The following is a 23028-nucleotide window of genomic DNA, read 5'->3' on the forward strand; positions in this document are numbered from 1 at the left end:
ATTTATGAAGTACAGTACAGTCTAATAAATTAAAGGAAGAATCTCATTGGGTGCTAACAGGAACTTGAGCACTTTTCCACTCTTTTCACTGCTATTAAATATGCAAATAATTAATAGGGATAACCTATGTGTGTTCACTATCGATGGTTACCATTGATGGCATAATGACACATGGCCATCCATGGATACAACCTACTGTATGCAATGGATGACCGTCAATTGTTTCAGCAACCGATGTCCATCTGTTCCATTTTACTGACCCAATCATTACCTGGTGGCAGAACTTTGTGGATATAAAGGGGGTGGAACTATTCTTAGTTTCCCATCACGTTTTAGAAAAAAATCCAAAACCATTGGGTGGTTGTGTACAATCGATAGTAGGAAACCGTGTGGTTCTCCCCCATCAATGGCAAAATTATTTACAGCTGGACACAAACCATTTGGATTGATCAATGGTCTTTGGTCATCCCTACTCCGCAATGGTAGTCCTGCCCCAGCTCTGCTGCTAACAAACTTGAGAACCGTTTGATGATGAATGGGGACCAGACCCAACCAAGAACAAGTCTAGAACAACCAAGAACGAGTCTAGTAAGTGTGCTTCCACAGTGCGCATGTGATGTTATTTTATATTGTTTACACCATGAAGATCCCTATCATTCATCTTTGAACCTCGTTATATCAGGTGCTCCTATCAGCAATCTAAAAAAGATCCCAACTGTTCGTGTCTCGGGTTGGAATTAGGCAATTTTGTTCCACCTGCATGCACCTATGTTTCCTCATCAATACCCTGAACAGAGGGGGTAATTCAGACCAGCATGTAAACGCCGCCCTGCCACCCACCCCCCCCCCCCCCCGCTGCCTGAATCCCAACGCTACCATGCAGGCGGATGTGTATGCTTACACATCCGCTCGCATGCGGCCAAATGGAGGACAACTCATTTGATGTTCGCTCCTCATCGAATGATTTTTCCTCCCTTCACAGATAAAAGTAAGTCTATACTTTTATCCTGCACGGTGATGGCCGAAATGAGGGCGGGCGCTGATGTCATGTGAAGTTATCCACCGGCCCCCACAGGCCCTCAGTCCGCAGGTGTCCGCCCAATGGGTGCACCCACCGTTTTTTTGTGGGCACATCCATAAAACAGTGGGTTCGCTAAATGACGGGCGTTCGATTTGCAGGTTTGCTCATGCGTATGAGCAACCATGCACACGCGCAGGCTCCCAATATCGGGGACGGGGTCGGATTCGGAGATCTGAATAGGCCCCAGACTCGGCTCTTTTCCACTTGTAAAGAAGTTTGCGTCACTGCCAGGCGGTAAAATAAATTAAGCGGTTCACCTCGGTCTAGTCAAAAAAGAAAGAATTCATCAACGAGATGACTTTAGACAGGAGCAAGACAGATATTCCGAATTCCGACTGTGTCTAGTATTTATGGGTCTTGTGCCTCCACCCAAGTGAATTCACTTACTTTTCAAAGTATGTCCATAAAATCCTTCTCTAAAAAGAATGGCGAGATATCAGGAAGAGTCATGTAGCTAACTGTTTAGAGATATTAAGAGTATTGGAGCTGTACACAGTTTGAGTCTTCCTTGCTCGACATTTCTTTGATATACAGGATAATTAAGTCCCAACATATCTTCCACGAGAGCCTGCAAAGATGAAACATTCAGACGGGCATGAATGATTACTGAGCATTAGCCTCACGCGCCGAATAACAAGATACTTTGTGTTGCTTCGCAGGCAATATTTGGCTAAAATTTGCATCACGCTATGAAGGAGGCCATCCATCGAACAGAATGATGTAGGATCTTCAAAGAGTGATGCACAATTATTGATACAGGCCCCATTACGCTGTAATATTCCACACTGATAAGCATTATATAGACTTCTGCAGGGAATAAATAACATATTAAAGTGGCGTCTAAATCATTGGGCTAATTAAATTCCTGCGGCTTTTTGCAGACAACTTCCTGCAGAAATAAAAAGTTTTAAAATGACTCCCAATAAAGCGTGAAGTGTAAATCCGAGACCGCAACAATTTACAGTAACCTATACACATAGAACTTATTTATCAGATGTTAAAAGCAACTCTTTGTGGACCAATCGGTTACTTTATCTGCTAGTAGGGTTGGCCATTGTCATCGAGCGTTAACAATCATCAATGTTTGACCACCGATGATCACTGGTTTGGCCACCTGTGATGGTTGATGGTTGATGGTTCCATGCCATTGATGGTATCCTCCGATGGAATCGTTGATGATTACACCCAGCAATGGCCATCCTTATATTCTAAAAGTGGCTGAGAACTGGCCACGTACTGTGTGTGTGTATATATCTCGCCATTCAAGGACCTAGGTGCCCAACTTGCACAGTCAGAGGATGACCAGTATGACCATGCTCACAAAGAGGTCTGGGGGCCTAATTCAGACCTGATTACGGTCGGCAGCCCGGTACGCACCGTGTATAGGCACCGTTAGAGACAAAGCTACAAATGTAGTTCTTTTATAAGTAAAGAAAAAGCAGAGGACTTTAAAATGAATATATTGTGTGCCCTACTCCATGTAGACAACAGTGTCAACCAGTGGCGGCTCCTGCTATAGGGCTGCAGGACTGCAGCCCCTCCAGTTAAAATCACAACACCAGAGACACAGACAGACAGCACCAAAGCTCCAGTGCTTCCCCCACTGCGCCCCCCCCCCCCCCCCCCCACCTCTGGAGCTCTGGTGCTGGCTGTCTGTGTCTCTGGCACGCTGGTAACCTCCTCTCACCAGGCTCCATGAAGCAGCAGGGCAGACACTGCAACAACCCAACCCTGTGGCGAGGAGTTCAGCATGTAGTACATTCCTATTAGAAGCTGCTACTGCTCATCATCCACAGAGCTGGAAGCTCCTCCCCCTCTTGGGCTGCCAATACATGGAGCGATGACAGTATTAGGTTCTAACAGGAAGCCATTCTGTGCAAATCTCCAGAGCTACAGTGCTTCCATGGGCTGCTGCCTGTGCAGCCCAGAAGCAATTCCTCTGCAGTAAGCATGCCCAGACTTGAGTGAGTCACTCAGTGTGATGCAGCTGAAGGAAGGTATGCCTTGCATCAGAGAGGTGCACGGAAGCTTTTTAATTTTAATAATATTTGTGTGTAGATCTTTATCAAGAGTATCATTTTGTGTACTTTAATTATTATTTAAGTTATTAAAAGTGTGTATTTTACCCTGTACCTGCGTTTGTGTGCATATGCGTACATCATTTATTTACATTAAATGCATACAAACACTGGTACAGAGCAAATCAAACTAATAACCTGCAAATAATTAATGACCGTTTGCAATGAGCAGTACCCAGGAAATTGCAGCCCCCCTTAAGTCTAAAGGCAGGAGCCGCCTGGTGTCAACAGTCTTACAACAAGGGTCAGACCGAAGAGAGTGCTCTAGGTGTATGTGACCGAGGGTCCAACTGCAACAGCCCGCATGTAAGATCACTCGATTGTTTGGGCCTCTAGTAATCTGCCTGAATTGTCCATCCGTGCGCATGGCCAAACTGGAAACTGAAGGCAGCGTGTATGGGCAAATAATGTCACTTCTGTACTTGTGTCTGTTATGCCAGGGGACTTTCTAGTAAATGAATATACTGTAGTGACACACACAGGTCTCGGAGATCTGATTATTGCATTAGCTTTCTGAAATGTGATTTCTTATCCTGCGCGCCATACTTTGCATCTCATTGCCCCTTAGGGAAAACACCAGCAAAACTGATTATAGTAGCTTTTTTTTTATTTATTTCACTCCAGTTATCTTAATCTAAATACATTAAAAATTAAAAACAAAGTATTTAATTTCCCTTTGTTAGAATGATAAACAAGCTGGTTCTTTGTGGATCCCTTATTTGCAGTTTTTCTTGTTAGAATTCAGGTGTTTTTATATTGATTTACTTCATCACTTTAGCTAGAAGAAAGAAGACGGTCGTTTGGAAAGGTTTATGCTTCAAAATTGGAATGGCTATATAAGGGGCTAAAAAAAACGTAAATAAACTTTGCTAAACGATAAAAGAAAAATGCATTGCACTGAGCTTTATATATTTATTTTTTGCATATACTGTTATCATTACTATTATCTGTTTAGTGTTCTGGAATGCTGTAAAACAGATTGACTTGTGCTACGTTCAAAAACATGGAGGCATCTTTTGCAAATTATGCTTTTGGCATATTCGTCTGATTTATATACCTTTGCTGCGGTGACGTAACTCCTGGAGACGTTGGAAGTCCTGGCCTCTGGGCTCCAGCTGTCAGAGGGGCACCAAGGAAGAAAGATTAAAGGGGCTGTCTCTCCACTCATTGAGTTGAAGTCCTGGAATTTTGAATAGCAGTAGTGGTATGTATAGGGTAATATACATTAAGGTGTCTATATAGGGGTAATTCAGACTTGCTCACTAGGCTGCATATTTTCGCTGCCTAGCGAGCAGATAAACTCCGCCCTGCCAAACGAATGCCCCTCACAAATTCCGTGACACGACACGAGCAGATGTGTACGCTTATACATTCGCCCGCATACGGCTGCATGATTTTTCTTCACTTCCTGGATAAAAGTAAGCCTCGACTTACTTTTATTCTGCACGTTGAAGGAGAAAATCATGTGACATCGTCCACCCACCTAAAACAGACAGTGTCACACCTGTATTCACAGGTTTCCACCCAGCATTTCCAGGGGCGCACCACCGTTTTCGTGGTCACGCCCATAAAATGCTGGGCAGAGCCCTATTCTGCAGCACAATAATCTGTTCCCATTACCTAGTTGTGCTGTTTACTGTACCTCACATTTATAACAAACTGCTATTTACTCTACCATTCTGCGTGATATCTCGACTCATCCTGCTTTCCTGGAAATTACTTGTAGTTCTGCTTTTCCCAACTAGTTCTGGTTTATCAACTACTACAAAGTACTTATCGATACTGCTGCAACATTGCTTGCAGGGGGAGTGCATCTCCCATGCAGCAGGCAGCCAGTGAGAGCTAGTAGCTCTCCCTTCAGCTTTCACTGCACAACTGCAAGACACACATAGTAGCAGTTTATATATTACTGATATATTAACGGAAACAGTACCTCCAACATTTCCGCATTAAAAAATTTTTTAAATGATTGTGTTCTGCAAACGGGCGAGTTCTGATTGTCCCGCGGAGGCCAACAGAGAAGTTGAGAAAAATAATTGTATTTTGCCGTCAGCAAAAACAGATTAAAAAGTAAGATGAGTTCATACAACTATATAATTGCTTTCTATTTGATAAGATTTAAACCAAAAGATATTGCCCTAGTAAAACCAGCCATGATTTTTTTTTTTTAATTCTCCAAACTTCAATGTTAATTATTCTTGGTGGAATATATTTTACATATAATGCAGCCCTGTGAAATCACCACGGCAGCCTGCGCATAAGTTCAAGGGTGGCATGCTAGCAGGGCTGGCAATATAATTACTTGCACTTCAAACAAACGGAGATGTCTCTTGCAAGTCAGGAGTTGACCATATTGTTGAATTACACAGTTCCTTCCGCCTGACAAAGCATTAATACCAAGGTCCTACTTAATCCGTGTCGCGCAGAAGAAGCGAGGCTGGGAGGCTCCAGCGAGCCGAGATGATGGTTGCCCTGATGTTCTCCATCGACACAAGATTGACTTCTACCATTTGAATGCATTTTCTTTGCTCTCAGAAATGCATCGACCTCGGGGGAAAATAACAAGATTATATCAACACAGTCATTTAAATTGAACAATGTGCAAAAACAAAGATAGCGGCAGCGAGGTAATAGGCTGGGAATATATTAAAACAGAAATTGAAATAGATGAGAATAAAATATATAATGCAAACATAGGAGAAAAAAAACAAAACAGAAGAAATAGATAAGAAATTAGGAAACGAGGTGAATATACAGTGAGGAGAAGACCTGAAGAAAATTGAGAATTAAAAATAAATAAAAATATTCTGAATGGAAGTTTTTGAAAAGTTGAGTAGGAGAAAATGGGTGGCAGGTTTAAATATTCTTTTAACTCATTTAATTGGGGCTTTACGCCTGAGTTTATTTGTTTGAGCAAGACATTGCTAAAAATGTTAAGTCCGATTAATGTTTGTAAGGAATTGCAAAGGCGCCAAGGAAGCGGCTGTGCAATTAGGCATCATTAAAGTTCTAATGTAAGAGATAGCTGTCTCCTGTTAGCAGTGGCGGATCCAGAGGAGGGGCTACAGCACAGTCACTGCCAGTGAGTCAGTTTGGAATGGCAGTTGCAGTTGCTGTGCCTCCCCTATTTGAATTTGAACTGTGCTGCAGCCCCGCCTCTAGAGCCTCCCCTACCGGTTAGCATTGCTCAGCCTCATATCCGGATGGCCGACAGACAATGCCTACCTCAACAGTGAATAGGTTGAAAACATACGGTCAACATACATATGATGGTTTTGCACATGGACATAAACCAAACTCTAAAACTATTGGAATTGTTTTCGAATATGAATTAGGCCCATTGGTTTATCTTCTTACAGTACTTTGATTTATTTGTTCCACGTAACATAAACCCCTCAGACAGACACAACAGACAGTGGGGCGATTCAGACCCACTCACTGTGGGCCAAATTCGCTCCCATGACTGATGGTCTGGGTTTGTGCATGTGCACACCTGGCAAGCGAATGGCTTTGTCGAGTTTCACAATCGATGGGCCGTTGGCTTGATGGTGGCGGGAAGGGGGCTGGCATGGGTGCGGTAGCAGGGGAGCATGCTCACAAAAGTGCTGGACGTACCCAGGCATGTTGATGCCGGCTTGGTGAGCGACCATCAAATTAATTATTCTTACGTGTGGCCGCATGCATACACATCCACTGGCATGCTAGGGAGTGGATTCGGGGACGTTCAGAGGGGCGGTGGATACGTGCAGCCTAGCGAACAGGGCTGAATAAGCCCCAGTGTCTTCTGCTCCTTTTAGTATCTCTGCTTTCTGTGCAGAACCATAGCCACCATCACAATGCGTTAAGGAATAAATCAATTTGCTATTATCAACAGAATAATCTCAGATGCCGCGAAGCCGTCTACTCATACCAAGAAAATCATTTCCCTAACTGTAGTGGTTTCAATTATGATTTTATTTTTTATCTTCATTCCATTTGTATTGAAAAGTTTGCAAACAATGGTACATCATAGTTACCTCCCCTCCTGCATTCTGCAGGAGACTCCCCGACATAGTAGCAATCTCCCTCTCTCCCTCATTAGTCTAGCAATCTCCCTCATGTCACCTAGCCCACATTGCACTGTTACATCATAGTTACCTCCCCTCCTGCATTCTGCAGGAGACTCACTGACATAGCAGCAATCTCCCTCTCTCTCTTATTAGTCTAGCAATCTCCCTCATGTCACCTAGCCCACATTACACTGTTACATCATAGTTACCTACCCTCCTGCATTCTGCAGGAGACTCCCTGACATAGCAGCAATCTCCCTATCTCCCTCATTAGTCTAACAATCTCCCTCATGTCACCTAGCCCACATTACACTGTTACATCATAGTTACCTCCCCTCCTGCATTCTGCAGGAGACTCCCTGACATAGCAGCAATCTCCCTCTCTCCCTCATTAGTCTAGCAATCTCCCTCATGTCACCTAGCCCACTTTACACTTTTGGGCAAAAAAGGATTGAGAGATAGATACATTTACACTGAATCATCAGCACCATTTCCCAGCACTTTACCAAGTATAGTAGCTCTTACTAACTGCTTTGGGGATCATCTACATTTGAATATAAGTCATTTTAAAAGATTCCTCTCAGATGTAGCAGTACACACCCACGCTTCTAGGTGCCACGTTCACAATTTCTTTTTTCACAATCTCTCCATATATGGAACTAGACACGCCCTTTGGGTGGAGCATGGCACACCCCCCTCAGTGGGGCGCTGTGTAAAATTCTACTACCAACTATAATCTCCCTAAACTAAACTAGTTTTCAAAAGTAGGCAAGTATTTGGTACAGATGTATCTGTGCTGTGCCATACACTGCCATGGAAGCCGGCTGCGATGCAGACGCACGCGGCATGCCACCATCACTACAGTGAGCTGCTATACGCTGCAAAGCTGAAGTGGGGAACATCTGTACTTTCCTGCTTTTGAAAAAAGCATTCGAGGGGCATTGTTAAAGTGGGACAACGTGCGCTGCTACACCTGAATGGCGCGTCATAACAATGGGTGTCAGCTGTATTTTTACACTGCAATTTAGATTTAAGTTTGAACACACCCCACCCAAATCTAACTCTCTCACCCAAATCCAACTTTCTGCATACAGTATGTTAAATCTGCCCCTCCTTCAGTGCAGCATGGTTTTGCTCAGGGATTATATTATCTTCTAGAAGGATGCTAAATACACAAGAAGTAAATTCTGATTGGTTGCTAAGGGAAAATTCCCATCTTCTAATAGAATTCCCATTTGCGTAAATAAACTCCACAGAGTCTACTTGCACCTGCGCCACGGAAAGAAGAGGTAGCTGGCACCGCACACACGGCCGATTCAGACCTGATTGCTGCCGAGCGAAAATAGAAAACCAGAAAAGGAAGGGTTTAAATGAATGATAACTAACGATGCTTCTCACTAAGCGCAACATTTGGAAGCGGCTTCTCCCCTTCGGAATTTAGTGTGACTAAAACCACTGAATATTTAATAGCTGTGCCTGCAAGAACCCTAAGGTCTGTTTCCCTAATGATAAGCATTCATATTAAGTGAACTTTAATTACTTAATAATTATACCTTGTGTGGGGGGGAAGCGGGAGTCCCGATAGGCCGCCTGCTGCCGTTGCAGCCCCAGGCCAAATCAGAAACGTGTTCACCATTTCCAGGTTAGAATTGATTTCCAGGTACGGAATAAAACATGGAAGCCCTGAATGGAAAACAAGGCTCCCGCGGGAACGCGATGCATAAAAGAAAAATTGAAAAGATTTCATTTCCAGAGCGGGTCACATTCCTGCGTGGCATCAACACACGGGCAGGCACTAGAAAGGAAATAAGGAAATAGTTGACATAGATTAGACAGTTCCGTTCACAACAATTTACAGCCCTGATCTCAAGGTTCGCGCGAGAATGATGCAGGATAGCACCGGCTGGTTAATTGTCTGTATTCATTTCTCAGTTATTATCCAACCGCAGGAAGGTGTCTGTATTAGGCGTATAAAGAATGCAGCGTGGTTCCGCAATGTTTACAAGTACCAAAGCTGAAACGAATTCTTAATGATCTATTGTGTGCAGTGTAACGGGCGGATTAGCGGGAGCATCATCTCCCGTGGTGAACAGTTTTATTACACAGCGTGGCACACACACAATATTCATTTACATACTGTACCGTCCATCAGATGTGCTGCAGTTGGTTTGCTAGTGGCTCTATACTTTAACAGGTTTCTTACAGGGTGTAATTACCATAGGTGCAGGGAGTTCCGATGGTTTAGGGCCCAGAGCTGAGAGGGGCCACCTTCCCTGTCACAGTTACATGTGTTATATACAGGGGTGTAGCTACCGGGATGCAGTTAAAATCCCGGCGGTCGGGATCCCGGCGTTCAGAATCCCGACGCCGGAATCCCGACCGCCGAAATGCCGACACATTCTCCCTCCTGGGGTGTCCACGACACCCCTGGAGGGAGAATAAATTAGTGTGCCGAGCGTAGCGAGGCACCGGGCCCGCCGCGTGGCGAGCGCAGCAAACCCGCAAGGGGGGGCGATCCACGTCACCCCCTTGTCGGCATTTCGGCTGTCGGGATTCCGGCGTCGGGATTCTGAACGCCGGGATCCCGACCGCCGGGATTCAATACTGAATCCGTAGCTACCATAGGTGCAGATGATACGTTCAGCATTTTCCATCAGCCACTCGCCCACCCGCTTGCCTAGTTCGGCAGGGCAGCGCTGGCCTGTTCGATTTGCTGCGAGTATATACAACCTATCAATCAGGTCTGACTCTGAATCAGGCCCAACATCCGACAGTTACTTCTATAAAGCAGCTATTTCCTGTCTTATATTGATTTTTTTTTTTACTTTTGGTGCCTAGTTATATTTAAGACAATTTTTGGTGGTTAATAGGTGCAACCACTAAGGAGACAAAAAGCTCAAAGGAAATCTAAACAAAATGCTTATTTGTAAGCAGCCCTCTTGTGATTGACACAGTGTCTGAGATTATACACGACGAAGACTGTGAATTAAATACTAAACAACTTTATATTGAAGAAATGTCAATCAGATCCTTGTTTATTCCCCCCTAGACTTCACATCAGCAAATGGGAAACTTTTATACAACTTTTACAAGAATTTAGAAAATCTGCAGGTAATTTGTTCCATTTTTTTTAAGGATTTAGAACATGTATCTTTCTTTACGTGAATATTTTAATTCTGTCCATAAAGTGATTCATGGAACAATTTTTTATTCCTGTGTGTAACTATATTTTATTCCTGTTTGGAACTATTTTTTATTCCTGTGTGGAACTATTTTTTATTCCTGTGTGGAACTATTATTTATTCCCGTGTGGAACTATTTTTTCTTCCTGTGGGGAACTATTGTTTTATTCCTGTGGGGAACTATATTTTATTCCTGTGTGGTTTTTGTGACAGGTGAGAAGCATAGGGTCAACAGTAGTTAGGTCAACAAGTGTCTAAGTCGGCCCCAAAAGATAGACCTGCACAAGGTCAACTTGGAAAAATGGATTGACACAAGCCGAACCTTGACATGGAAATAGTCGTTACGTGACAAGTTCGACATGTGTTTTTCCCGCATCCTCAGTTTTTACCGCATGCTCTGGCTCAGCAAACCTTACCGTTCCCAATCATGGTCCATTTTGAAGGTAAAGTATGAAAAAGATCACAAATTGTGAAATCCTGTAGTCGGGGGGAATCCCCTAGTTGACATTTTCATTTGTCTTTTGAGCATGTAGGTTTTTTTTTTTTTGGGGGGGGGGGCGCCCAGCGGTTTTATGTGGAATACCTTAAAACTCTGGGTGTTCCCCTCCTGCCTCCCCCTACATGTCCTAGTCGTACCTACAGACGAGGGAGGACCTTGATAATGAAGGCTGTGCCAACACCCCCACCCCCCCGCCACTGATATTGTATAGTACATGGGGAGTTTGTTATGCTTTTAGACTGCAGCTTTGTAGTACTTTCATTTTTTGTGTGGCTGTAAAACATCACAGATGTACAGTATGCAATTCCTTATAAATAAATGACTAGAAGAAATGAAATAATGGAAATAAATCCTTATTATTTTTGCAGTGCGCGTGCGGAGCATTAATACCATGCAAAAAAAAAAAATCAGGCAAGTAGAGAATTGCTGAGCCCGGGGCAGGACACACATTTTGTTTGTTTTAGAGACGTAATGGAGTGAAAATAAGTTGAATGACTTATTTGGTAATACGTAAATGGTAGCCTGACAGAGGGATTTACACACTTGTGCTTTGGGAAACAGGTTTCTCTTCCCCTGCATTGCGCTTCTGTACATTCTCAGCTATAAACGAACAGAGAAAAACAACCATTTATAAACACACAGCTCGCACCTTGTGAGCCCTGTGCGAGATTGTGGCACAATGCGATAACAAATTTGGGCAGATGTACTAAGCCCCGGTACTTGTGGGAGAGAAGGCAAGTATGCAAATACTGCAGGCCAGAGGTGGAACTACCATTGGTGAAGCAGGTGCAGTGCACCGGGTCCCTAAGGACTAAGGGATGCACTGCTGCCCCTGTCACTCTCTTCCTGTAACCTACTTCTCTGTCACGCTCTACCTCCCACTGCCTCTCCTTATCATCCTCTGCCTCTCTCTGTCACCCAGTGCCGTGTTGCATATTGTGAGCTTGAGTTGGGGTGGAGGGCCCAAATTACATTTTTGCACCTGGGCCCACAACCCGCAAGTTCCACCACTGAATGTAGACAGCAGCAAATCACAAACTGAGAGTTATATAGTGGAAGGCACAGGGTCCCTAGCAGCAAAGAGTATATCAGATGAGTGATGTGTCAGTGAGGTCAGGGCTGCATGTGACATGATATGAGGAGGGGAATGGAGGCAGCAGGAAGCCACAGACTGAGAGTTATATAGTGGGAGGAGCAGGGTCCCCAGCAGCATAGAGTATATCAGGAGATGAGTGATGTGTCAGTGAGGTCAGGGCTGCATGTGACAGGGGCAGTGACATGATGTGAGGAGGGAAATGAAGGCAGCAGGAAGCCACAGACTGAGAGTTATATAGTGGGAGGAGCAGGGTCCCCAGCAGCACAGAGTATATCAGGAGATAGGTGATGTGTCTGTGAGAAGGGGAATGGAGGCAGCAGGAAGCCACAGACTGAGAGTTATATAGTGGGAGGAGCAGGGTCCCCAGCAGCACAGAGTATATCAGGAGATGAGTGATGTGTCAGTGAGGTCAGGGCTGCATGTGACAGGGGCAGTGACATGATGTGAGGAGGGGAATGGAGGCAGCAGGAAGCCACAGACTGAGAGTTATATAGTGGGAGGAGCAGGGTCCCCAGCAGCACAGAGTATATCAGGAGATGAGTGATGTGTCAGTGAGGACAGGGCTGCATGTGACAGGGGCAGTGACATGATGTGAGGAGGGGAATGGAGGTAGTAGGAAGCCACAGACTGAGAGTTATATAGTGGGAGGAGCAGGGTCCCCAGCAGCACAGAGTATATCAGATGAGTGATGTGTCCATAACAACAGGGCTGCCTGTGACAGGAAGTGTATAGGGATGGGGCCAGTAGAAATAGCACATACTTTAATATATCAGAAGATGAGTGAGGTGGTAGTGAGGACAGTGTTGTATATATATTTTGTATGTACTTCCATATATCATATAGATAATAGCTATTTCTTATTTCCATGGAAAACAATACAGTATAGCAATGTAAAAAAACAAATGCTATATTGTACATTCATGTTTTAATCAAAACATTCTGAAATTTCCTATGTTCCTGAGATTGATCTCCACTGCTGCCTCATTCTATAAACCAGAATATGTGGTCCGTGCTAATCCATAATTAAAATGGTGAATTAATTTTCTGCTTTCTTTGAGTTAAAACGAGGGAGAGGTAATTACCCTTTGATTCTATCAACAGCCTATTTTCATCACGTGTCTGCCAACATAAATTAGTATTTTATTATTCGACTGACAGCTCTTGTGTCAAGGGCAGCTAATTAGACAGATGTGGCAGGCATCCAATCAGGTGCTGACCTCTGAGGTGCCAGCGTCATAGGGATGGAAAATACTTCTGACGGGCACAGCAGAACAATAATTCATTATTAAGGTGAATAAGCTAAACAATGGGAACCCCGAGTAATGTTCCGCCATTGTCCTGCTGTTCATGTGTGTGTTACCGTTATGTATCAAGCGTTCTAAAGATGACAAGTGGGGGTGTTGCCCAGATCAGCCAATCAGCTTGTAGTTTTCGTTGGATAGATTGTGCTAGGTAATTAATAGCTGGGATCTGAGATCCCCCTTCAGCTATTGAGCAAATACCTGCAGATTCTGTCTATCTCCTTCCACGATCAGGACGGAACCTAGAAATGGTCCTGTGTGTCTATTCAGCAAGTGATTGACAAGTTAATGGAACTTCACCATAACAACATAATTTGTGTACATAGTTGTCAGTGCTGCTGTTCTCGCTGCTACTGTTGTGGTACAGTATATTTATACTGCAGGAACATATTTTGTAGCATGTAGAACACAGCAACATATTTGTACCATTGTATAGTGGTTTCATATATACAGTATGTACAGACAGAAAGCGCATTGTATTTCTATATTAGCAGGAAAGGATCTGACTGCATTGGCAAATGCAGGGGGGGGGAGGGGGGGTGGTCTGGTTACCCAGAAACTCTCCTCTTGTCAAGTGGCTGAAATATAGCAATGATATATAATACGATTACTAGAACTGCCACCACAACATTGTAGGGGACCGAGCAGAGCTGCCGCACGTGCCCAGCGGTGGCAGCTACTTCTACCAAATTTGCTGTGCGTGTGGACAGTTATTTTAGAATGGGTCGACAATGTCTAGGTCAACAGTCACTTGGTCGAACCACTAATCGTCGACACCAAAAAATGACACATCATAGGATGACATTGACAGAAGGTTGACACAAGCTTAAGGTCAACATTAACATGGTCAACACTCAAAATGTTGACACGACTTTGTGTCTTTGTCGACATATGTTGACATGGACCCCGTATGAGTGTTCCGCGTCCCCCGACTACAAACAACCGACCCCTGTCCATCGCTGGCTTTGTTGGCAGGTGGACCTCACGGATACGTGCAGCATACCATGCGCATTTGCAAATCTTTAGAGCTGCGAAATTGCGGCCCTGCTTAAGGGTCTTAATCATTGGCTGAGTTTTTGTAAAAAGTTGCCTATTTTAGCATCCGACTTTGTGCAACTTGTTTACCGGCCGCTAAAACTGTCTCCCATTACATCCCGGCACCGATAGCATTTCTGTTTGTTTATTTATTCATAGACTATAAATGAAAGCACAACTGTTGGGTTCTTGCGGTCGGAGCGATTGTTCTGTGCCATCTAATGTCTCGTCAAGGAATCAATTGTCTGCGCTGCCTTACGAATATTGTCTCTGTGCACAGATGTAATTATTGGGAAACCACAATGTTTTACATGATAAGTGTTTTATAATTGCAAACATGCCTCTACATCCATCAATCTAAATCCGTTCCAAATTACGGTATATTTTTAGGCTCTACAAATGGCTCCCATGATACAGTAGCTTGCAAAAAAAAAAAACTTGCAGGAAAAAAAAAAAGAAATTTGGGATTCTGAAAGAAATAATACTTAGCGGTATGACTCTGCCGAGCTTGGAAAGGCCTCTAGGTTCCACAGCTGTATTTTAAAACAGATTATATTATAGCAAATGTCTAGTTGCACCGGAGACTTGTTATTTACAGCTCTTCATAATGGGTTTTGGTTTTGCATTTTAGGTCCGTTGAGGTTCCTTTCCCAGACAGAATCCGTCACGTCGTTCGTGGGTGATACCGCCCTGCTGAAGTGTGAAATCGTTGGTGAGCCCATGCCCGTGGTTCACTGGCAGAAGAACCAAGAGGATCTGGTATTGTTGCCCGGAGACACGCGCATGCTGGTTCTACCTTCGGGAGCGTTGCAGATAAGTCGTCTACAGTCGGCAGATGCGGGACTTTACCGATGTTTAGCCAGAAATCCCGGCAGCTCCAGGACAGGAAATGAAGCTGAAATCCGCGTATTGTCCGGTGAGTGTATTTTGGTTCTTAAAGTGAAGCAAAACGGATATCTTCATATAAGTGTATGTTACGAGTCATTTTGCATGCATAGGTGGAGGTGGCATGTTAGGCTTGGGCCGCACACATCGCGTTTTGGCAGGATGCAGTTTTTGCCAGGAGCCGGCACTGGTTCCCAAAAATCGGGGGGACAAAATAAGTGGGGTCCCCATATTTTAGGGACCAGCACTAGGCTCCACTAGCAGGGGGTGTAATGCCATAGCCAGGGGACACACATGACGGGGTCACATGGCCAAGGCATTACCCACCCTAACTAGACAGCCCAGGCTGGGGGTTCTTGGGGAGGTGAGGCTTAAGCCCTGGGCTATCCCACAGACCCCTGGGCGGAGGGTGCAGGGTTGATAGCTTGTGCATAAAGTAATATTATCCTTTACAGTGGGACTACAGGTCCAAGCAAGCCTGCCCCACATGCTGGTATTTGGAGAATCACAAGTGGGGCATTGAGGGCCTGCTGGGACCTATAGTCCACCTGTCTCCCAGGACCTCTGTGTCTTCAGGAGCTCTTCTCAGCTCGTCCACTGCCTGCCCCTGTCTCTCGTTGGCTAATATTGCCAGCTCATGGGGCAGATCAATGAAGCGGAGAGTAGCAATTGGCTGGTGGCATCCATTTTGTTTTCCACTGTCTCACCCCGCTGCCGCTGATGGGGACCCGGACCACCTCCGCCACCAATGAGGGGGACCCAGACTGCTGCCATTGGGGACATGGACTGCAGGGGGCAACGTCGCCGCTGGAGGAGGACAAGGATCAACAACGCAAGGTCCTTCACTACCGACCAGATCTCAAGGGGAACACCGCCACACTGTGTTCACGCATTGAAATGTATGTGTTCGCCTTGAGGTCTGGTCATCCTGCCATCCGGTAGGATCCGGCGACTGTGGCCCCACTGCATATGTGTTTATGACTGCATAGGAGCTTGTGCTCAGGCTCCGTGCAGCACAGGGGGGCTCGGTGAATGAGACCAGCTGCGCCGCTATGTGTGGCCCCAGCTTTATAGCAAGTATCATCGCTAATTTTTCCTTACACCCTATAGATGTGCACAGAACTTAAGGTTTTACAGGCAAGCAGGACTGACATCAGATAATGGGGACCCGGGACAGACAATTTAGGCAGAGCCCACCCTGCCCAGGATGCAATATCTTTAGTAAATTGACCCCTTTTTAGATAATAATATGTAGTCACAGGTGTATAAAAAGGAGAGCGTAGTACTGTATGTCTCAAGGACAATTATTGCCAATGTTCATCCTTATTTGCTTGTCCAAACAGTCACAAATCATGCCTTGTTCCGTACTGTTGAATATTCACTAATCTCTATCGGCGTTGGTGGCCACAGGTTAGAAATGTTTTCTCAAATGTATGATCCAATCCGATACAGAGGGATAGATTTGTGATTGTACATGACAGTCCCTTGGGAGCACACATACTGTAGTGGATGAGTTTTATCAGGTTTCACTGCTAAAAAATTGCGTTGACCATATACAGTAATGCACAGAACGTGGACTATATACAGTAATGCACAGAACGTGGACCATATACAGTAATGCACAGAATGTGGACCATATACAGTAATGCACAGAACGTGGACTATATACAGTAATGCACAGAACGTGGACTATATACAGTAATGCACAGAACGTGGACTATATACAGTAATGCACAGAATGTGGACCATATACAGTAATGCACAGAACTTGGACTATATACAGTAATGCACAGAACGTGGACTATATACAGTAATGCACAGAATGTGGACCATATACAGTAATGCACAGAACTTGGACTATATACAGTAATGCACAGAACGTGGACTATATACAGTAATGCACAGAATGTGGACCATATACAGTAATGCACAGAACTTGGACTATATACAGTAATGCACAGAACGTGGACTATATACAGTAATGCACAGAACGTGGACCATATACAGTAATGCACAGAACGTGGACTATATACAGTAATGCACAGAACGTGGACTATATAAGTAATGCACAGAACGTGGACTATATACAGTAATGCATAGAATGTGGACCATATACAGTAATGCACAGAACTTGGACTATATACAGTAATGCACAGAACGTGGACTATATACAGTAATGCACAGAACGTGGACCATATACAGTAATGCACAGAACGTGGACTATATACAGTAATGCACAGAACGTGGACTATATACAGTAATGCACAGAACGTGGACCATATACAGTAATGCACATAACGTGGACCATATACAGTAATGCACAGAACGTGGACTATATACAGTAATGCACAGAACGTGGACCATATACAGTAATGCACAGAACGTGGACCCTGTACAGTAACGCACAGAACGTGGACCATATACAGTAATGCACAGAACATGAACTGTATACAGTATGCACAGAACGTGGACCATATACAGTAATGCACAGAATGTGGACTATAAACAGTAGTCCACAGAACGTGGACTAAATACAGTAATGCACAGAACGTGGGCTATATACAGTAATGTACAGAATGTGGACTATAGTAATGCATAGAACATGGACTATATACAGTAATGAACAGAACGTTGACAATATACAGTAATGCACAGAACGTGGACCATATACAGTAATGCACAGAACGTGGACCATATACAGTAATTCACAGAACGTGGACCATATACAGTAATGCACAGAACGTGGACCATATACAGTAATGCACAGAACGTGGACCATATACAGTAATGCACAGAACGTGGACCATATACAGTAATGCACAGAACGTGGACCATATACAGTAATACACAGAACGTGGACTATATAAGTAATGCACAGAACGTGGACTATATACAGTAATGCACAGAACGTGGACCATATACAGTAATGCACAGAACATGGACCATATACAGTAATGCACAGAACGTGGACTATGAACAGTAATGCACAGAACGTGGACTATGAACAGTAATGCACAGAACATGGACTATATACAGTAATTCACAGAATGTGGTCTATATGCAGTAATGCACAGAACGTGGACTGTACTAATGCACAGACAATATACAGTAATGCATAGAACGTGGACCATATACAGTAATGCACAGAACGTGGACTAAATACAGTAATGCACAGAACGTGGACTATATACAGTAATGTACAGAATGTGGACTATAGTAATGCACAGAACATGGACTATACACAGTAATGCACAGAATGTGGACCATATACAGTAATGCACAGAATGTTGACAATATACAGTAATGCACAGAACGTGGACTATATACCGTAATTCACAGAATGTGGACCATATACAGTAATACACAGAACATGGACTATACACAGTAATGCACAGAACGTGGACTATATACAGTAATGCACAGAATGTGGACTATGAACAGTAATGCACAGAACATGGAATATATACAGTAATTCACAGAATGTGGTCTATATGCAGTAATGCACAGAACGTGGACTATACTAATGCACAGACAATATACAGTAATGCATAGAACGTGGACCATATACAGTAATGCACAGAACGTGGACTATACTAATGCACAGACAATATACAGTAATGCACAGAACGTGGACCATATACACCAGGGGTAGGGAACCTTTTTGTGCCAAGGGCCGTTTATATGGGGAAAAAATCCTTTGGGGGCCGAATTTTAAGTATTTGTCCATGCTTGATCTCAGGTTACTTAAAGGCTCATTCATTTTGATTTAGCCAAACATGGATATCCTTAAAGCCTGGAATGTTCAGGGGATGTCACGGAGTTTGGGAAACACTGGATTACAGTTTTGCAGGTTGCTGAGTAGCCAATAAACCCAATATCGATTCTTTAGCTGCATAATTAACGATCATGTTGTTAGACTGCAATCAGCCTCGTCAGAAAGCTCCGCGTGCCTTGTGAGCCTCCTTTAGCCGCCGCTCAGCCATTTTAAACATAAATGATCGGAGCCATAAATTTAACCCAATAACCTGTCAACCAAAACTTTACAGGAGACTTGTTGCCAGGCACCGTAATAAAGATTCCTATTAAAACCGTTTTATGCAACTGCAACAATTTAGCAAGTACTAAAGACTTGACAATAGCGTGATGTTAATAATCGCCGGTAGACTAATATCTCGCAGCTTCCGCACCACGCAGCATCTATTAAACACAAGCATAAAAATGATATAAACAACGTAAATATCATTACACCAGGGAAATTAGATGAAAATGAATAACACAGTTAACTTCCAATAACACTCTGTCATTTTTTAGACGCGCCTCCGAAAATCGCAAAAATGGCTCCCTAAGCGCATTGCGGCTTTTAAACTTTATTCATCCTGACAGTCTCCCAGCGTGTTCCACCCGGCCCGCAGTTCATTCTAAAGAGTAATTATGAGATTTCGGAATAGGTGTCTCTTTCGCAAATTATTTGTTTTGTTTAAACAGCGGAGATTTATCGACATCACCCGTGCTGGAAACGGCTGGAATTTCCATATAAAAGAAATCTTGTATAATATTACCGGACTGGCATGTTTCCCAGCTGAACCAGATTTTATGCTCAGCAAATACCTAATGCAGGGCTGACATGATGTACGGGCCGCGGAGCGACACAGTGTCACAATAGAAGCTGTGAATACATTTTATTTATGGGATGAGAGATAAATAATGCTGCAAAAAAAAGAGAAACATATTTTAGAGCGTTTACCTGAGACAAGTAATAAAAAAAAAAAAAACAACAGGGCTGGCGGAGATCGGCTGGTTCTGTCTGGCGAAGGTGGTTGTGATATTGGATAAAATGTATATATGTCTGACGGTGCAGTGTCAACTATCAGACAGCAGGAGGCAAATTTAAAAAGCGAGAACGGTACCTACCGAATGTGTGTGCATGTGTGGGTGTATCCTTTATATTTATAGCACCACAAAGGGTCTGCAGCACCTTACAAATGAGAGAAACAGCAGCAGAATGAACCAAACAAGAAAGAGTGACCTACGTTATGGAATATTACAGGTCACGGACCAGGTTTAAAATCATTGCTGATTTAGCAGTCATAGGGGGGTATTCAGTCCTGGTCCGTTTTTGTCAGGCTCAACAGTTTCTCAACAGGCAAAATTCAATGTTCTCCTGCCAAGTGTCAAGAAGTGGGCGTGTCAGCCATTTCCGACAAAACAGATCCAACTTGTTTTAAACTGCAGCATTGAATAGGTGACGGGCGATATTTCCCCTGACAGAAATAGCTCCCAACATTGAATACCCCCCATAATGTTGCAGGGTTCCAATCATTGGCACCACCGGAATTTGGTTGACGGTCAATAGCCCAACACCATGTATTCGACAAGCAAGCAGTCGACAGGGTCAAAAAGTCAAGAGGTGGGGTGCCATTGTAGGCAGTAAGGAGCAAGTGATGGTATAAGTAAGGGAAGGAAAATCACACAAGGGAAGAGGGCCCTGCTCATGAGAGCTAACATACTAATTATATACAGTGTATATCAGTGGCGGATCCAGGGGTGGGGCTGCAGCACAGTTCAAAATTCATATAAGAGAGCCACACCCACCAACTGCCATTCCAAACTGACCCACTGGGGGTGTATATATATATATAATAGATATTCTGATTAGGGGCAGCAAATGCCATTTTGAGGTCCTCGTTGTTGTTGGGGAGGGACAAGTCCAGTATCTCCATCAGAGGATGGATAAACACTGTCAGCTTTATTTTTACATTGCAATATAGATATCAGTTTGAAGTTCACACCCCAACCAAATGTAACTCTCTCTGCACATGTTACATCTGCCCCACCTGCTGTGCAGCATGGTTTTGTTCATTGGCAAACCAAATGTGCTTGGCAAACCAAACTGAATCACCCCCTATGTGCAATGCGCTCGTTCACCTTGTTCTACAGCATTCACAATGCCGTTACTCGGGGGGGGGGGGGTATTCTAATTCATTCGCATCCCCAGTGCGTTCGCACGCGTGACCGATGTTGTGAGTATGCGCCTGTGTTGTTCTCCAGTCAGCTGCTGTAGCTGCATTGCACGCTGTACGACTGAGCAAACACCAGCCTCACGGCACAAAAGAAACCGGCTTCTCTTAGAGCTATTTAGTTGTCAAGGCTAATCATAGTCTTCCAAGCAGGCAAATAAAACTCCATCCGTCAATATAATATACACCGATAGTTCTGATAGCCACAACTCCCTGCCATTAGAGAGTTGATCGCTTTTCAGGACCAACCCCTCCCCCCGCCACCCCCCCCCCCCCACATATTCTCTGACTGATGCTCACTCATCCTCAAACAGCCCTCAAGTGTTTGTCAGCCACATCCAATCTCCCTGCGCTCTTAAAAGTAGTTTTAACCAGTTTACTTCTACGCCAATTACTTCTGATGCACTTGACCTGTCTGACACCAATTTTAGTAAATGCACTAGGTCCCCCCCTCCCTTCCCCGTCTCCCATCATGCCACATACTAAAGACGGTAACCTCCCAAGGTCAGACTCTGCTTCTACTAAATTGTCACTCATAACGTTTGTATGTTTTCATTCCTAAACCTAAATATCCTTCATATGGTATAATGTTAATAATTAAGCAGAGGTATGCAAACATATAATTAGCATTAAGCGTGTGGTTCACATTAGGTATCAATGTCTATTTGAAAAGAAAAGATAATTACACACATAACGGAGGCGACAGTTAAATGGTTCGTCTTATTCTCATACACTGAACGTACAGGTTGCAGATTTCCCTGGGAGCAATGCAGCTGGGCAACTGATTTACAAAGGTACCGCTTTGGGCGGTATTCAATGAGGCTGATTCGCCAGGTTTTTATGGCGATTTTGTGCTGTAAGGCGAATTTCTGACTAAAACGGTGAATCACCCTATTCAATGACCAGATGGCGAATACATTTCAAGGTTTTTTACGCCATGATTCACCGAGTAGCAATCGTTATCTTTTTATGGGGGGTTATTCTAGTCCATTCTTTCTGACAAAATCCTTCTTAGATGGACAAAACCATGTGCACTGCGGGTGGGGCAGATGTAACTTGTGCAGAGAGAATTAGATTTGGGTGGGGTTTTTCTTCAACGTGAGATCTATATTGAAGTGTAAAATCATGCAGTCAGTATTTTCCCTGCACAGAAACAAAATAACTCACCCAAATCTAATTCTCTCTGCACATGTTACATCTTCCCCCCTGCAGTGCACATGGTTTTGTCCATCTAAGAAGGATTTTGTCAGAAAGAATGAACTAGAATAAACCCCATGGTGAAGTGGAAGGTGAACTTTTAAAATAAAGTGTTTTGTTTTTTACAATTGGTGTCCAAAAATCGGGAATTTTATTCTGAGGAGGGGCATGCTATTTTTATTCATGTGCTGTAAGCACATGAATATATATTTAATAATAAAAAAAAAATATATATATATATTTTTTTTTACACAGACCAGCCAGCAGGGGGCCGGGAGCCGAGCCGGTCATTAGATATTCATATATTCACTTCACCCGATCATTACATATGCATAATCGGGTGTAATGAATATACCCGGTCCCCTGCTGGCACCCCCGGGGGGCAGCATGTGCTGCCTGGCTCCTGGGGAGCCCACCTCCCCCCCACAAACGTTCTGGGGCAGGCAGGGAGACATCCATCTCCCTGCCTGCCACCGTCCTCAGGCTCCCTGCGGCGTCCGCCGCAGGAGCTCATATTCGCCGGTCAGGGGCAGCGAGCCCCTGACTCGTTGAATACCGGAGCCGGCGAGGCTCCGGAACGCAGCGAGCAGTGGCGAATGTGCAGCGAA

At 44.1% G+C, this 23028-nt stretch overlaps 1 protein-coding gene across 1 annotated transcript in view; it reads left to right on the forward strand.

Moving 5' to 3' along the window:
• The window catches only part of DCC (DCC netrin 1 receptor), a 611994-nt gene that overhangs the window by 290607 nt on the left and 298359 nt on the right, over nt 1-23028 (forward strand). Inside the window, exon 3 of the mRNA XM_083151819.1 lies at nt 14953-15237. Coding sequence (XP_083007945.1) covers nt 14953-15237 — 285 coding nt within the window. The remainder of the gene's footprint in view (nt 1-14952; nt 15238-23028) is intronic.

This window comes from Crinia signifera, chromosome 1, assembly GCF_055691185.1.
Source record: "Crinia signifera chromosome 1, ASM5569118v1, whole genome shotgun sequence".
NCBI lineage: Eukaryota > Metazoa > Chordata > Amphibia > Anura > Myobatrachidae > Crinia > Crinia signifera.